The sequence below is a fragment of the Stenella coeruleoalba genome, assembly GCF_951394435.1.
Source record: "Stenella coeruleoalba genome assembly, chromosome: 11".
Classification (NCBI taxonomy): Eukaryota; Metazoa; Chordata; class Mammalia; order Artiodactyla; family Delphinidae; genus Stenella; species Stenella coeruleoalba.
In genome coordinates, this window is record NC_137157.1 from 15,676,863 (window position 1) to 15,695,843 (window position 18,981).

The window sequence follows — 18,981 nt, forward strand, 5'->3', positions numbered from 1 at the left end:
ATATAATCTGCCTCCAAACCCAACCCAAACTCTAAAATCTGATGACTTATGAGTTGAATATGGACTATAAAATTTTTTGGCGGGTGAGGGGCAGAAGGTTTTAAATTAGAATTAGTTGACAGCATTTAAAAACTCTCCTGAAAAATCTAGGTGATTTGGTAACATTGGCCACATGCTCCTTCATGGTAACAATCAGCTGGAGCTAAAGAGCAGCAAGGTCCCTTTTCCAGTCTCCCACATTCCCCTTGTTCCTCCACTCCCAACCCACGATCTCCCCAACAATTAGCTAAGTGTCAGTTTTCATTTATCATCTTATGTTCTGTTCATTTGACTTACTTTATTACCAACCTGGCACTTTGTAGGCATCTGAGTTTGTAATCCTTGATAAAGAAAGTAAATAATAGGAGGGCAGAGACCTTGCTTATCTTGTATACCTTTGTATTCCCAGGGTCTAGCTCAAGAAGTATTTGTTGAATAAGCAAGCTTTTATTTCAGAAGAATACTTTTACTATTAAAATCAAACTAGAAGGAAAAGAAGTTGAATATATATAGAATTGTTAAAGATCAAATGAAAAAGATACAGTTTTGCTAATATGGGTTTGGGGCTCAAAGTTAGGACTATGACACCTCAAATACTGGGTCCCAGGGGGAACAAAGCTAACCATTTCAAATTAAAAACAATTAACAGATTCATTTATCAATGTATATACCATACTTGTTGTAACACCAACTCATTAGTAAGGTGATTGATTATATTTATATATATAATTTATGTATTTAGATATGTAAAATTATTTAGATATGTAATTTATGTATTTAGGTATGTAATATATATTTAGATATGTAATTATGGAAGAAATAAACTTCATTTTTCCCCTCTTAAAAATTTTACATGTACACAAGAAATGCATGCTCATTGTAGAAAAATTATACAATACAGAGAACTAAAAAAAGTCACCAGTCATTCTACCACTTAGAGGTAACAATGGATAAGATTTTGATGTATGTATATTTTGATAAATACTTTTTGATGAATGGATACATATGTGTGGTTTAGATTTACATGTATGTGTGTGTATATATGATCATACTTTAAATACAGCTAATTTCTGATCTCAGAAAAATCGATTTAATTCAGCCAGTATTTGCAGACTACTATATGCAAGGCATTATTCCAGTCAATGTCAAGATGTAATATCTTTTTTCATAGTCATGAAATAACTGAATTGTTTAAAAGAGCAGCTGTTAAATAAACTAGTCTATGAGAACAGCTGAAGATAATTACAGTTGACCCTTGAACAACACAGGGGTTAGGGGTGATGGCCCTCCGTGCAGTTGAATATCCTCCTATAACTTTACAGTTGGCCCTCCATATTTTCAGCTCCACATCCGTGGACTCAACTGACTATGGATTGTGTAGTACTGTAGTACATATTTATCAAAAAAGAATCTGCAGGGCTTCCCTGGTGGCACAGTGGTTAAGAATCCGCCTGCCAATGCAGGGGACACGGGTTCCAGCCCTGGTCTGGGAAGATCCCACATGCCACGGAGCAACTAAGCCTGTGCGCCACAACTACTGAGCCTGTGCTCTAGAGCCCGTGACCCACAACTACTGAGCCTGCGTGCTGCAACTAATGAAGCCCACGCGTCTAGAGCCCGTGTTCCACAACAAGAAAAGCCACCACAATGAGAAGCCTGAGCACCGCAACAAAGAGTAGCCCCTGCTTGCTGCAACTAGAGAAAGCCCGCGTGCAACAAAGACCCAACGGCAGCCAAAATAATAATAATAAATAAATAAAATTTTAAAAAAAAGAATCTGCATATAAGTGGACCTGGGCAGTTCAAACCCATGTTGTTCAAGGGTCAATTGTATTATGAGAGGAAATATGGCAGAATGGAAAGACAGCTCTACTGCATGAGCTTGGATAAGACCCTTCCCTCACTTATGACATTGAAATAATAATAATGTTTACCTTAGAGAGTCCTTATGAGAATTAAATGAGATTATGGCATAGAATGTTTGGCACATGAATACATAATAGTTGTGTTTATTATCATTGTAATGATATTGATCAAATTATGTTGCTAATATACCATCTTAACAGTAACTGAAGTGGTTGTACCAGTTAATCAGAAATGAAGTTTAAGAATTCAATGAATGTGGACTTCCCTGTTGGCGCAGTGGTTGAGAGTCCATCTGCCGATGAAGGGGACACAGGTTCGTGCCCCAGTCTGGGAAGATCCCACATGCCGCGGAGCGGCTAGGCCCATGAGCCATGGCCGCTGAGCCTGCGCGTCAGGAGCCTGTGCTCCGCAACGGGAGAGGCCACAACAGTGAGAGGCCCGCATACCACAAAAAAAAAAAAAAAAAATTCAATGAATGCAACTCAATAACAAAAATCCCCAAATAATTCGATTAAAAATTAGACAAAGGACCTGAATAGACACTTTTCCAAAGGCATACAGATGGCCAACAGGTACGTGAAAAGGTGCTTGGCATCACTAATCATCAGGGAAATGCAAGTCAAAACCACAATGAGAGATCACCTCACACCTATTAGGATGGCTTTTATCAAAAAACAAGAGATAACAAGTGCTGGCGAGGATGTGGCAAAGATGGAACCCTTGTGCACTGTTAGTGGAAAGGTAAATTGGTGCAGCTACTATGGAAAACACTATGGAGGTTACTAAAAAAATTAAATATAGAACTACAATATAATCCAGCATCCCACTTCTGGGTATATATCCAAAGGAAATGAAATCAGAATCCCTATGAGATATCTCAACTCTCATGTTCATTGCAGCATTATTCACAGTAGCCAAGATATGGAAACAAGCTAAGTGCCTATCAACAGATGAATAAAGGAGGTGTGTGTGTGTGTATATGCATGCACGTGTATGCACGCACACACACACACACACACACACACACACACACACACACACACACACACAGTTGACCCTTAAGGAACGCTAGGGTTAGGGACGCCTACCCTTCACGCAGTCAAAAAATCTGTGTATAATTTGACAGTCTGATCTCTGATTTTGTGGTTCCACATCCACAGATCAAACTAACTGTGGGTCCAACCTACTATGGATCATGTCGTACTGTAGTGTGTATTTACAGAAAAATATCCACATCTAAGTGAACCCGAGCAGTTCAAACTTGTGTTGGTCAAGGGTCAACTGTATATAAAATGAATATTATTCAGCCATGACAAAGGAAATCCTACTATTTGCAACAACATGGATGAACCTAGAGAACATTATGCTAAGTGAATAAGCCAGACAGAGAAAGGCAAATACTGTAGATCTCACTTATATGTAGAATCTGAAAAAAAAAAATCAAACTCATAGAAACAGAGAGTAGAACAGTGGTTACCGGGGAATAGAGGGTAGGGAAACAGGGAGATCTGGTCAAAGGGTACAAGTTATAAGATGAGTAAGTTCAGTTGTAAGATTAATAAGTTCTGGGGATCTAATATACAGCATGATGACTATAGTTAATAATACTTTATTATACACTTGAAATTTGCTAAGAGAGTAAATATTAAGTGTTCTCACACCACACACACACACACACACACACACAAACACACGTAACTATGTGAGGTGGTGAATGTGTTAATTAACCTGACTGTGGTAATCATTTCACAATGTATATGTGTATCAAATCATCATGTTGTATACTTTAAATATATATAATCTTATTTGTCAATCATACCTCAATAAAACTGGCAGGGGAGAAAAAAATCCAACTGACTGAAGATTTTGAGAGAAGTGAGTGATGTTTTTCATTTCTAAGTTATCTCTCTCACAAAACTAGGGTACTTAAAAAAGTATAATATAAAATCTGCTTATTTGGGACTTTTACACTAGCACTTTTATAAACTAGGAGATGAAGAAAGAAATAGTAAGAATATCTGAATAACTTGGTTAAAGTTCCTTGTTTAGAGAACTTTCGTAGAGCAAAATAATCCATATAATTTTTTTTTTTTTTTTTTTTGGCGTTACGCGGGCCTCTCACTGCTGTGGCCTCTCCCGCCACGGAGCACAGGCTCCGGACGTGCAGGCTCAGCGGCCATGGCTCACAGGCCCAGCCGCTCCGCGGCATGTGGAATCCTCCCGGACTGGGGCACGAACCCGTGTCCCCTGCATCGGCAGGCGGACCCTCAACCACTACCAGGGAAGCCCTAATCCATATAATTTAAGGAAATATTTTAAATTGTTAGATGTATCTCAGAAGACAATCACTTTATACATACTTGTAAAATAGTATTTATTATAGTATAGTTACTTTTTAGTTTCTCTCTACTTCTGTCTTACCCTCATCTCAAGGGTAAGAGGTATATCTTATGCATTTATTGATTAAAGAACTTAATGAAGAAACCAAAACTCCATAGCTTTAATTCCAAGAGGAATTAAAAAGTGGAACTAACTCAGGCCTTTGCCTGGTTATCAGGATATTAGCACCTGAATTATTTAAGCAGATTTTTCAGAATGGCTCCAGGTCCTGACTCATCAAGATTAAGAAGCCTGGGTTAAGGAGACAGAAGGCAAAGTTTAAACGTGAGTGTGTTTGGTAGTGTATCTGCCTGCATGTCTCAATGAATTCAGAAGCATATAGAAAATGTTTTTAAATTATTACTTTTTATTATCTGCTCAAGCCCTCTAATGGAACACATAAGAGAATAAGCTCTGAAAAGAGTGGAATGAGATGGCCACTAATAACAGAAACATTTCTCAAATTCCCTCAGAAAGATGAAAAAGTAGAGGGCAAATAGAGTTTAACCTACCTCTCTCTTTGCAAAGGACAAAAAGGAATTCAGCAGCAATTTGCTTGACTCCCAGGTCAACATGTGTCATGAGGCGCACCAGCTTATTTCTCACAGTTGAGCCAACTTCAGGTCGATTTGTCACATCCCTCAATGGTGGTAAAACCTAATGGCACAAATGCAAAACCATCATCAATCGTTTAAGTATTAGAGTAAGCGAGAATGGTACCAACCGAGCTTAGTTTTTTAAGAGTAGAAAAAACATTAAAAACTAAATAGGTTTGCTTCCAAATAGAATAAAGCTAAACAAAAAACAAACCTCAAATAATTTCATGCCTGTAATGAAATTTCATTTGAAGTGAAACATCTCTTCACTGTACCACCATGATATATTCAAACCCATTCCTGAGTTTTTACTCATCTCAGCACCTGGAATGCCCCTGCTGCCTCTATCAAAATCCATGTTAAAGTCTGGGTCAAATTTCTCTTTCTTCCTTAATACCCTGACTCATATTGATTTTTCCCTTCTTTTAATTCCTGCAGCATTTTCATTGTTTACTAAAAAATACCAAAAACCCTGTACATATGTTTTCTAGTTGTTTTATTTTATAATAAAATGGTTATTAATTATTGAGTACTTCTTATGTGCTAGTTGCTATAATAGATGATATGCATACATTCTCTATAATCAACCCTCACAGGAACCTTGCAAACGAGGTAGTAACATCACTATCACCCCTATTTTATAGACTGATCCTCAGAGGAATTACATAACTTGCTTGGTTTATCTGTTTGTTTGCTCACTCACTCACCCATCCATGCATCCACCCAGACCCCTCCTCTTTTGGTTCTCCACACTGGTTGCTTCATCTTAGCCTCTGTGCCAGTTCTCTTTTATCCTTTTGTGTTTAAGTGCTGGAATATTCAAGGGTTAAGTTCTTGGGCAACATTTCTTTACTATTTTCACTCTCTATTGGTGATCTCATCCAGTTTTACGGCTTTGTATGGTCTCTATTTACTGATAACTCCCTAAAGTATATGTCTATCTTGATTTCTTCCATGACCTCCAGACTTTTATAGGCTTCTCAAATTTAGCATGTCCTAAGCAGAATATTGAAGCTCCCAACAAAGCTGTTCCTTCTACAGTTTTCCATCTCATTAAATAGCAAGTCTGTTCTTCCAACTGTTTACTGCAAACACCTTGGAAACAGCCTTGATTCCTCTCTTTCACATCCCACATCCAATCCATCAGCAAATTATTCTGGCTCTACCTTTGAATTATATCCATAACCCAACAACTTCTCACTATCTCCTCTAGTATTACCAAATTCAAGCTACCAATATTTCTCATCTGAACTATTACCACAGTCTCCTAAGTCATCCCTGCTTCCATCCTGGTCCTTCTATGATCTATTACATAGCAGCTAGGATGATCCTTTGAAAGTCAGATCATGTCACTCCTCTTCACAAAGTCCTCCAGTTCCCATGACTTCTCATCTCACTCATAGTAAAAGATGAGGTCCTTCCAAATTCCTTAAGTTTCACATAATGTGGCTTCCTGCTTCTTTTCTGACTTAATTTCTATTATATTCCTTGCTTACACTGCTATAGTCTCACAAACCTCCATGGAACTCTTTATACTCACCGAGCACTTTCCTACCTCATGGTCTTTGCATTTGCTGTTCCCTCTGCCCAGAAACTCTTTTTCTGGAAACTGGCTTGGCTCATTCCCTTACTTTCTTCAGGTCTCTGTTCAAATGTTATTTATAGGAAGACATTCCCTGACCACCCTATATAATTAACCTTCAGCATTCTCTTTTTTTAATCCCCCTACCTCTGCTTTAATCTTCCTCACAGCACTTATCACCACCTAACACAGTATATATTTCTTTCTTTATTGTCTGCCTTCTTCCACAAGTCAGTTCCATGGGGGCAGGGATTTCTTTCTCTTTTGTGTACTGCTCTCAGTGCCCGGCATATTACAGGTTTCGACAAATATTTGATGATTGAAGGAAGAATGAATTAATTCAAGTAACTTTTTAAAAGTGCCTTCTATAAGCTAGGCACTATGCTAGGAAATGAAGATAGACACAAAGTCAAATTATAATTTACTATACCAGACTCTTTATGTGTATATTATTTTTTATTTAATCCATTCAGCTGACTTCCTTCCTTCCTTATCTCTTTCTATACGGAGTACCTACCATGTATCAGGAGGTACTGGAGGCCCTGGAGATACAGCTGTGAAAAAAACCCGGAAACTAAATCTCAGAAAACTGAGTAATCTACCCAAAGTGTTTATAGAATCCGTGTTTCAATATCTCTGGTAGGATAGCGCAAAATGCTCTTTGTGATTATCTCCCATTTCTAGAGGAATGAGACATGTAACAAATGATTTCATGTGGTATGTACCTACAGTTCCAGAGTATAGTATCTATTAATAAAGGTTATCACACAAAAATTTTCTTAGCTATGTTTTGGGTTCCTTAACAAGTTTTTGAAGTGAAATTTTATAGTCTTCATTGTTACGTATCACGCCCTAACTGCATATGTATGGAGCATTTCTATTTCCCCCCAAATACTACCCTCCATTAAATTTTTTCTTTTCTTTGAGAAATCTTGTCCAGTTCCTCTTTCAAATCCATAGCATCTTCATCTCTTCTATTAGCCTCTCCAGATGAATCCAATCTGAATCAGTAATTTCTACCATCTGTTCTCTTTCTACCTGCCCAAATACTGAATACTCAAGACCAATTTACTTTGGGTATGCACGACTTGGATTTAATCAGGAATTAACTATGGGGCACAATAATTAATTAGCCATGGTTCCATTTACACTATTATCAAAGTTAATCATCTGTTACTTTAAGTTCTGCCCTTCTTGATCCTCATAGTCTATAGTGCATCTTCCTCAGAAAGAAAGTGGATTTCTGTATCGTGCCTTGTATCTTTCTTTAGTTATCTTTTACTTGTCATGTCTCCTTCTTTATCTGTACTGTAGTATTTCTTTGAGGATAAGGAGTGGGTCTCACAATCTTTTGTATCTACATAATGTATAGTCCAAGACCTTCATATAAATAATCTGTTTAACAAACAGATTTTAGGGGGGCTATCCTGGTTAGAGATGGCAAAATCTAAACAGTTTAGTTGAACGTGGATCTCCTCTGTGAAAAAGCTAAAATATAGAACACAAAGTATTTTCATTTATTATTCTCCACCAAGTCCTCCTAGTCATGATAGAATGTCTTAAAATAATCAAACTTGGAAATGACCTTAACTCATCAATTAACTAATTTATTTTGCTTAAATGATTATTCATGCTTTGATGGTAGCTAGTCTTCCAATAGACTATGAATTCTTCAAAGATAAGAGTCCCTACTTTCTAATTTCTCCTTATCAGCAATATCTATTAATGTGCTCTACACACAGTAAAGTGCTTATTAAATCTTGACCATAAACATATGGGGGAAAATGAACCTAGTTAATTTATTAAGAGAAATTCTATATGGCAATAAGTGAACAATGGGGTGAATGGTGGTACCATGTAGTGAATGAGGAAAGAAGGGGAAGACAGGGTGGGGAGGGATGGGAAATCAAGAGATTAGTTTGGGATACGTTAACTTAAGATACCTACTACACATCCAAGGGGAGGAGATGAGTAGGCAGTATGTTATATAAGTCTGGAGCTTAGGGGACAGGTCAAGGGTAGAGACAGAAATTTGCGAGTCATCAGTGAATAGATGACTTTCAAAACCATGGCTGTTGAATGAGACCAACAAGAGAGTAGAAATGGAGACAAAGATAATATTGCCTTGGGGAGCTCAAACACTGCAAAAGAAGAAGTTCCCTGTTGTGTCCTAGACACCAAGTGAAGAAGGTACTTCAAGTAGGAGAGAATACTTAATTACATCAAAATGTTACCGGGGAATAAAAAAAAGATTTGAGAACTATTAGATTTGGCAATATCGGGTTGATGATGTTTGACAAACACCTTTGTAGTAGAGTGAAAAGCATGAAAACCTAATTACAGTGGGTTCAGAAGAGAATCAAAATGAGTAAAAGGAAGAGAGTGGGTGAGCACAGAAAACTCTCCTGAGGAACACTGCATAAAGAAGAGAAGAGAAATGGAGAGGCAGCTTGAGAAGTGGGATTAAGGGAAGGTTTTTCTGCTTTTAAGATGGAAGATGTGTTTGGGTGCAGACAAAAATGATCCAGTACATTAAAAAAAAAAGATTAATATAAGAAGAAAGAGAGGGAGTAAATGCAGGAGCAAAGTTCTTGAGGTGAGAGGGAAAGGTATCCAGGATATGAGTGCAGAGGCTGGCCACAGAAGGAAGCAGGGACAATTCATCCCTTGTGATAGAGCGGGGAGACATAGGACATGGGGGTACAGATAGATGCAGACAGACAGTAGATGCAGAGGTAGAAAGATGACTTCTTACCATGAACTCCAACTACTACCATCTTACTCCGAACCTTCATCATCAGCTCTCTTTTGGGCTGGTCTCCTCACATCTACTCACACTCCTTTAGTCTATCTTATATATAGTAGCCAGAATATCTTTAAATATAAATGAGGTCACATCACGTCCCTTCTCAGAACAGTCCAATGCTTTCCCTTCTCACTTAGAAGAAAATCAAAATTCCTGTACAACCCTACATTATTTGGTTCTTGCTTACCTCTTTTACTTCATCTACCACTCTCCCCCTCGCACAATGTTCTCCAGCCTTCTTGCTTTTCCTTAAGCATACCAAAGCATCCTCTCATCCAGGGACTTTGAATTCGTTCTGTCTGGTACATTCCTCTTCCAGAATATTCTCAGAACTATTCTCAGAGAATATCCTCTTCCAGATATTCTCAAAGATCCTTTCCTTACTTATCCAAGTTTCTGCTCAAATGTCATTTCCTCAGAGAGGTTCTTCCTTATTCCCTTAAGTTTTCCCTTCCCCTGTATCTTTCTTCGGAACAGTTATCACTACTTGCCATTGTATCATATATTTATTTACTTTTTGTCCTCCTACAATAAGGGAAACTCCACAAAGCAAAGACTTCATTTGTATTTCAATGCTTAGAATACAGCACACAGATCTCAATAAATATTTGTTGAGTAAATGAATGAATGACTAAAAAAAATAGACCGGGTCACTTATTTCTGGATTAGGAAGATTTCAAAGATTCAACACTAACTTTTTTGAGTTTCTGACATTCTGAAAGAAAATGACTGTGATAGAATTTGACTCATTAATTTTATGTTAAAAAAACACATATAAGATTAACTTTGAGATGTTAATATGCATTAAACAGTTACCTGATCTTTGAGAAATTTTCTGATGTTTCGATGGGCTCGGGAACATTCTGTTAATAAGCTGAGAACTGGAGTTAGACCCTCTCTATAGCTGCTTCCCTACAAAGAAAACCATACATGCTGCATTAGTTTAGTTTCTAACAGTTTACTTTTCTTCATATAACTGAGTATATTAATACTCTTTTTTTGAGAGGGAGACACCTTTATGTTACCAAAGCTGTACAGACTATTTTAAAAATTATTTTCCTAAAAATATTTCCATTTCATTAGTTATCTTCATGTTTACTAATGCCCATTTTTATCCTTCCTGGATTTTTCTACATTTTTTAGGGTCCTCACTGGCTCAGCAAATGGGCTTAAACAAGGCGAAGGTTTTGATGACCAACCCATCCTAACTTGCTGCCTTTTAATACAGATACTCGACAAAGCAAGTGACAGAAAAGAGAAAATAAGCAGCTTACAACAAATGGAAAGTTGACAAATTTCTTTTAAAGATGTCTTTTAGGTGTTATGGAAAGTAGTTATCATCAAGTTTTGGGGGGGGAGATATTTTTACTTCTAGAACTTACAAAATACCTACATAGAAAAGTAATTACTTTTTCCTTTGTTTTCAGGCTCTAGTCACAATTTTGGTGTCGCATCAACACAATTTTCAGCTTTAAACAAATAAATTCACTTGGTTTCAGCAATTTATCATTTACTACAGTAAAATGCTTTCTGGAGTATAAATAATTGTTCAAGATGTCAGCTATAAAAAAAGAGCTTAGATTCAAAAATCACATCCTGTGATGCCTGTATGTGTGTACAATTACATTCTTTAGAAGCATCTTCTCAATTTTATCAGTCTTACCTTGTCTATTCTCTTCTCCATAAAACTAAGTAAAACATGAATGGCCTCCATATTCATACCATTGTATACCATGGTATTATTTTTCAAAACTGTTTCTTTCTCAGCTGTTTTATCACTGGGCAGTTCATCTAGCGTCGTTGCTTCTGGGGCTGTTTCTTCATGGGTTAATGGACAAATGAGAACATCCAAACAAGAGACTGGAACATTGCTTAAAAGGTTGACTGCATTGCTGAAAAGCAATTTAAAAAGACAATATTTTAATTTGACTGACTAGTCCTTTAAAACACAAACATAATAAGTTCAGAAGTGACTTTTAGGAGTCAATTAAAATTCTTCTTTTTCAAAATGAGCCTTTAATATTATTTGGCATTTACTGACTAACAGAAAATAAAGAGAACTGTTTCAAATACGCACATGACAAATTAGAAAGAACAGATGTTAAATGGACACACAATCATATGATGTCATGTCACTTTTTGAAATGCTAAAATAGGAATTAGTGAGCTTTAACAGTAGCTCTTTAATTTTATTATGATACAATACTAGATTTGCAGTTTTTCCTTGGGATTTTAAATCCTTTTGTGGATTCACTGATGTCTTATTATTCCTTAGATTACAACATAAAGCATTTGAGGAACACTGTATATAAGCAGCTTATCACAGAGGCAACAACATTAAAAACCAAATATTGTAGGATTAAATTTTGTCCTTTCTAGATACAGAAATACAATTTTTAGATCATCCCTTATTTCATAAGACATTTGCAGAAAATGGTAAATGGTGCTTTTTCTCCTGTCGTCCCCAGATTTCTTTAAAAGAGGCCAACATAGCTACTTCAAATCTCTATCCCCCTAGGCCTTTCTTTCTATGTATTAATGAAATAATGAGCCTGGGATGCACACCAGTAGGGGGAACCCAAACCTTGTATTTTTTTTCCCTAAAAATCTTGTTCCATTCATTGCTCAGTGTATAAGAGATTAAAATTAAAATTGTTAGTGTTTGACACTAACAATTTAAAAATTAGACATGCTCTCAATTCATATAATTTCCTTCATGCATTATTTCATATTTTTTCTTTTAAAAGGAGAGGTGGTGTTCTGTGCTAACTGGATCTTAAAAGTCTGTGCCTCAGAACTTCCTGATAAACAACAATGGAGAGACAGGCATTACATTTCCTAGTGACAGAGAAGCAGATCTAAAAATAACTGCATCCTGACTAAAAATAAACTCTTGCAAATACAATTTAAAAGTCTAACCACTTGGAAACCAAATTCAGGGCTTAATCTAACTGATGCTGTCTTAATTTAGCCCATAGTAGTTCCTTTTAATTTAGATTATAGTGACACCCTCAAATATAAAACAAAATAAACAACAACAAAACAGAAATAAAATACAAAATATTTTCTCTCCTTTACCCTGAAGTGTGGCTGCATTTCCCCAAGAATGAATATTTCTTTTTTTTCTTTTTATATTACGGGAAAAAAAATTCATAAGAACTCAAAGTTGAAAAAGTAGACAATGGAGAACAATAACTGGTAATGTAAAGGGCACCAAAAAATCAGAACCAAGAACAAAAATAATTTAACAAGTCCTATAAATGAAAGGTTCCTGGTAAAATACAAGTTATTTGGTTGTCCCCACTAAGAATCTACTACTGCTGCTGCTGCTGCTATTACTACTACTACTATTCAACAATGTTTCTAATTTTGATTATTTGTAAATAATTGCAATTGGCTGAAATACGATGCTTTTCCCTCAAACTTTCCTTTTAAAATTTTTGCAAACATCTGTAGTTCCTTATCTATAGATAAATACATTGCACTTCTGACTTAAGCATTTGGAAACTGTTATTAAATATCATAGATTCACTGGGGTTAAAAGAAAAAAAAATAGAACTCTACCTTAGAATTACTTTCTAAAACTGTAAAAGCCACTTTGAAATGCTAGGTTTTTTTCAACACATAGAGCAATAGGCTGGAGTCCACCAGTAGTATGATTCTCTGAATCTACCATAGAGACCACACTGAAAAGTTTAAGGCAATGCATTTCATTACAAAGGAATGCTTCCCTTTAAATTCATTTAAAATAAGCAGTTTCCAGGAATTTCGTAAATTTAAGAAACCAAATGTAGAGTTTGATTCAACAAATATTTGGAGGTTTTAGGCTTTTCAAGAAAAGTTCCCATTTTCTCGTTTCTTATTAAACAACTGGGTTCCCAAACAACTACAAAATTAATTTTCTGGCTCACTGTGTTTGAGCTATTCTTTTTAAGTAAGGAAAGCCAGCTTTTTGAGCTGTCACTTCTCTGACAGTTTTATTTGTGGTAGAAGAGTGTATGAAATTCTCCAGCTACCAGGAAGTCAGTGACTATGCACAGATCTGCACAATGGTGTTTGCATTCCTACTCCAGGGGGTAGAAGTACTGTGTATATTACTCTCCCCTTTTCAGCTTCCTCGAGATCATTAATCACTGGGACATGACATCCTCCCACTCATACTCCCAGCCCCCTCCTGATATGCAGATTCAAAAGCAGGGCCTATTTAGAGCTCCTTAATGCTCTGATTAAAGCCTTGATAGCTGTGGGAGAAGGAAGGCAACCTAAAATCCAGGCCTGTATCAATCGAGGGGCTAAACAATTTAATACCAGATGACACTAAGGAGCATGATAACAGTACAAGCAGACCTACAGCTGTTGGCAAACTTTCCTGGTCAAATGTATCTTCTTTACATTTGGGGCTCACATATCGTTTTTCATGGCTGGAAAATCTACTTAAATGAACCTCAAGATCTCCAAAAGATTTTCACATGTAAATACCTAAGTTTACTTTAGTCTAACTCAGTTCAGTAATTATTTATTGATTACTTATGCCAGGAATTTTTTAGGCAGGTATTACGAAGAAAATAGAAATAAATCCCTGCCCTTCTGGAGCTTATTTTCTAGCATGTAGAGAACAGTCAATTAAAAGTAAACAAACAGGGCTTCCCTGACGGCGCAGTGGTTGAGAGTCCGCCTGCCGATGCAGAGGACACGGGTTCGTGCCCCGGTCCGGGAAGATCCCACATGCCGCAGAGCGGCTGGGCCCGTGAGCCATGGCCGCTGAGCCTGCGCGTCCCGCAACAGGAGAGGCCACAACAGTGAGAGGCCCGGGCGTACCGCAAAAAAAAAAAAAAAAAAAAAAAAAAAAAAAAAAAAAGTAAACAAACAAAAGAAGTTAATTGAATAGAAGGTAGAAGGTGATAAATGGTCTGAGGGTAAAATTCAGGAGGTAAACAGGACATGTGAGTTGTAATTTTGAATAGGGTAGTCTGAACAACCTCACTGAGATGGTGTCATTTAAGCAAAGACTTAAAGGAAGTTAGGGAGTGAGCCCTGTGACTACATAGGGAAAGGGCGTTCCAGGAAGAAGGGCAGGAGCAAAGGCCCCAGGGCAGGAGTAGTGGCATGTATGAAGAACTGCAATGAAGTTGGTGTGGCTGAACCACCACACACAGGGCGAGGAGTGGGACAGGAGCTCAGCTGGGTAACAGGGGGCCAGATTGGTTTTACAGGCTATTATGACTTTAGTTTTTATCCTGAATGAAATGGGGAACCACTACAGGGCTTGGCATAGTAATATACTCTATCCTTATGTTAAAAGGATCACTCTGGCTACTGTGTTGAGAACAACTAGTAGGATGTCAAAGGTGAGGAAGGCCAACCAGTTAGGGTGTTATTATAATAACTCAGGTGAATGAACACGGTGGTAACAGTGCAGTGGTCAGATCTGGATACATTTTGAAGATTTCCTGATAGGCTAGTTGTGGGGTGTGAGAATCCACGGTTCTAGCCTTAGCAAGTGGAAAGCTAGAGTTGCCATAAATTGAAATGGGAAACACTGCAGGAGAAGCAACATTTTAGGGGAAGAGTAAGAGTGTAATCTTGGATATGTTAAGTTTGGAATGTCTGTTATACTTCCAAATGGAGATGTTAACAGGAAGTTAACTGTAAGAGTCAGGGAGATCAGGGAGGGAGATCTGGACTAGAGATATAAACTGAGGAGTCATTAGCATGTAGATGGTATTTAAAGACCAAGACTGGATTAGATCAGTAAAGGAGTGAGTGTGGATTGACAGATTATGAGAGATAGGCCTGGGGCACTCTACCATCCAGAGGCTGAGTGGGAGAGGAAGAAATTACAACTAGTGAGGTAGGAGGGAAACCAAGATAGGATGGTATCCTGGAAGAAAGTATATCAGTAAGAATGGAGTGATCACATGTGGTCAAATGATGTGGACAGATCAAGTGACTGGATTTAGAAACACAGAAGTGACCTTAATAATAGCCATTCTGGTGTAGTGGGACTAAAACCTGAGTAGACTAGATTCAAGAGAGAATAGTAGAAGAATCAGATAGTCGATACCTAGAGGAGGTTTACTGCAAAGGGCAAAAGAAGACTGGAACAGCAAATCCAGGTGGCAAAGTGTTAACCCATAGGGACCTGGTCATTGTTCTCTAAGTATGCTGTAGACATAGTCTCATTTCTGTATTTGTCCATGTTTTCTCCTGTTTAGAATGGTCTCATTCTTTAAGATTAGCTCAAGTCTCACTTTATTCTCAACAAATATTTACTATGCCTTGTACTAGATGCTAAGTATACAAAAATAAATAAAATATGCTCCTTTTCCTAAGAGAAGACAGCATAACATAATTTGTAGAGCAATGGGTTGAATTCTAAGTTGCCTCCTAGAAATGTGTGCCTTGGGCAAATTACATGACCTATTCTAGGCCTTGGTGTCCTTAATTCTAAAGTAAAGGGAAATAAATTTATCCCATCAGGTTGATGTGAGGATTAAATGAAAAAAGGCATGCAAAGCACTCTGCCTGGTACATAGTAAACGGCAGCTATTAAGGAGCTTTTGAACAGGAGACATACTATACTATAGGAGGGAACAGCAAATATCTGGAAGAATGAGAGAATATGGTATCTGTGGGGAAATGAAAACAGGTTCCTAAGTCTAAAGCAAAGGACAAGGCCTCTAAAGGACAGGGCCTTAGTAGGCATAAGACAAAAAAAGTGTGTGTATGAGTGTGTAGAGTGGGGAAGGGGGATTATAAAGGGGATTGCCATGATGAGATACATGTTATGGCCAAATGGGTTACTGATGACCTTAAACCAGAGTTGTGCTGGCAAAGGAGTAGGTGCAGAAGCCAGAAAAACACATTTCCCAGATGCATTTGCGGATCATTAATAAATGCATAGTGACAAAATAAGTTTGCTCTTAATCATAAAGACAGAGGGGAGCCACAAGAGGATTCTAAGCAGAGTTACTTTTTGAAAAACAACTCTGCGTGCAGTGGAAAGGATGGACCAGTCTGTCAGGTTAGGTAAAACTTTCCTACAGGACAGAGCAGCTTGAGTTTAGAACTGGAGAAAGAAGGTGGTCTGACAGATCTGGGGTTAGGCGCTTGAACACTGGCAGGACAGGACAATTAGGGAGTAGAGGGAGATGAACCAAATGATGAACCAATGCTTTAGAATAGAGAGGGAAGAAAGGAAACCTTAAGGAGGCTTACAGGTAGGAGAAAAAGGAATCACCAGGGGACCAGAGGTCTGGATGAGGATGGAGAACAGGTACAGTATGAGTGAGGAAGACTTTCCTCATCATGCTAGACCATAGTGAGCATGTTATCTGAATTCTATTAGCAATTATTATTTGGATAATTAATTTACTGGGAAACTACGCAAAAACTATCTTGTGACATCTCTTCTATTCTTTTCTTGATTGTTATTTAACTTTTCATAATATTCATGTCTTGTTTCCCCATTTATACTCTATGTTCCTCCAGACTATGCACTATGGTGTGGAATCCTTCAGGAACCTAGCATGGTACTCAGCTATAGTTCAGATAATATCTGTTCACCTAGATAACTGTTATTCACAGTGAGAATTAGGTTAAAGAGCTAAGAGTTTTAATAACAAAAAGAAAAAAACCCTCTCCCCAATCTCTCCGAACTCTCCTTTTTCTGTATACCTATATAAACTTGTTTATGTCTAACACAACACTCATCAAAACAAGTGCACTTATTCACTTAGCAGCCTCTTTTACCCCCTAGTTGGTGAGCCCTGGAGAACAAAGATTATACTGTATTCACCTTCGTTGCCTCTAGAGCTCAACATAGTGCCTAACACATAGTAAGTTCTCAGTTAATAAATATAAACCAAAATGAAATGGTTCAATTTTCAAACATTTTTTAGAAGTCTGCCATGTGTAAGACACGCTTACTTTTTTTACATTTTACATTTTGCAATATGTGTATCAAATCAACACACTGTACACCTTAAATGTATACAATGTTATATGTCAATTATGTCTCAATAAAGCTAGAAAAAACAGACATTATGCTTAGCAGTGTAATGAGGTGTCATTAGGTACTAAACTGTCCCCTTAAATATGTGAGATAAAATGAATTGGTTTAAACAAAGAACAACAAAAAAAAGCAGGGAGGTAAGTACTTTTTTTTTTCCATTTTTCAATTTTATTTATTTTTTTATACAGCAGGTTCTTATTAGTTATCCATTTTATACATTATTAGTGTATATATGTTAATCCCAATCTCCCATTTCATCACACCACCACCACCCCCACTTTCCCCCCTTGGTTTCCATACATTTGTTCTCTACACCTGTGTCTCTATTTCTGCCCTACAAACCTGTTCATCAGTACCATTTTTCTAGGTTCCACATATATGCGTTAATATACGATACTTGTTTTTCTCCTTCTGACTTACTTCACTCTGTATGACAATCTCTAGGTCCATCCACATCTCTACAAATGACCCAATTTCGTTCCTTTTTATGGCTGAGTAATATTCCATTGTATATATGTACCACATCTTCTTTCTCCATTTGTCTGTCGATGGGCATTTAGGCTGCTTCCATGACCTGGCTATTGTAAACAGCGCTGCAAAGAACATTGGGGTGAATGTGTCTTTTTGAATTATGGTTTTCTCTGGGTATATGCCCAGTAGTGGGATTGCTGGGTCATATGGTAATTCTATTTTCAGTTTTTTAGGAAACCTCCATACTGTGCTCCATAGTGGCTGTATCAATTTACATTCCCCCCCAATGGTGCAAGAGGGTTCCCTTTCCTCCACACCCTCTCCAGCATTTGTTGTTTATAGATTGTCTGATGATGTCCATTCTAACTGGTGTGAGGTGATACCTCATTGCAGTTTTGATTTGCATTTCTCTAATAATTAGTGACGTTGAGCAGATTTTCATGTGCTTCTTGGCCATCTGTATGTCTTCTCTGGAGAAATGTCTATTTAGGTCTTCTGCCTATTTTTGGATTGGGTTGTTTTTTTGATATTGAGCTGCATGAGCTGTTTATATATTTTGGAGATTAATCCTTTGTCCATTGATTTGTCTGCAAGTATTTCCTCCCATTCTGAGGGTTGTCTTTTCGTCTTATGGTTTCCTTTGCTTTGCAAAAGCTTTTAAGTTTCATTAGGTCCCATTTGTTTGTTTTTATTTCCATTACTCTAGGAGGTGGATCAAAGAAGATCTTGCTGTGATTTATGTCAAAGAGTGTTCTTCCTCTGTTTTCCTCTAAGAGTTTTACGGTGTCCAGTCTTACATTTAGGTCCCTAATCCATTCTGAGTTTATTTTTGTGTATAGTGTTAAGGAATGTTCTAATTTCATTCTTTTACATGTAGCTGTCCAGTTCTCCCAGCACCACTTATTGAAGAGACTGTCTTTTCTCCATTGTATATCCTTGCCTCCTTTGTCATAGATTAATTGACTAGAGGTGTGTGGGTTTATCGCTGGGTGTGTGGGTTTATCTCTGGGCTTTCTATCCTGTTCCATTGATCTATATTTCTGGTTTTGTGCCAGTACCATATTGTCTTGATTACTGTAGCTTTGTAGTATAGTCTAAAGTCAGGGAGTCTCATTCCTCCAGCTCCGTTTTTTTCCCCTCAGGACTGCTTTGGCTATTCGGGGTCTACTGTGTCTCCATACAAATTTTAGGATTTTTTTTCTAGTCCTGTAAAAAATGCCATTTATAA

The 18,981-nt window shown here is 37.4% G+C and overlaps 1 protein-coding gene across 6 annotated transcripts in view; it reads right to left on the minus strand.

Annotated features, from left to right (window-relative positions):
• Positions 1 to 18,981, minus strand: part of RIC8B (RIC8 guanine nucleotide exchange factor B) — a 127,560-nt gene that overhangs the window by 40,095 nt on the left and 68,484 nt on the right. For all 6 annotated transcript variants that reach the window (XR_013830669.1, XR_013830670.1, XR_013830671.1 and 3 more), the window contains exons 5-7: positions 10,932 to 11,160; positions 10,085 to 10,180; positions 4,797 to 4,941 (exon numbers count right to left, since the gene is read on the minus strand). Coding sequence is in view for 3 of the 6 variants with exons in the window: in XM_079938422.1 (XP_079794548.1) it covers positions 4,797 to 4,941; positions 10,085 to 10,180; positions 10,932 to 11,160 (470 nt within the window). In the remaining 3 variants the exon portion in view is untranslated. The remainder of the gene's footprint in view (positions 1 to 4,796; positions 4,942 to 10,084; positions 10,181 to 10,931; positions 11,161 to 18,981) is intronic.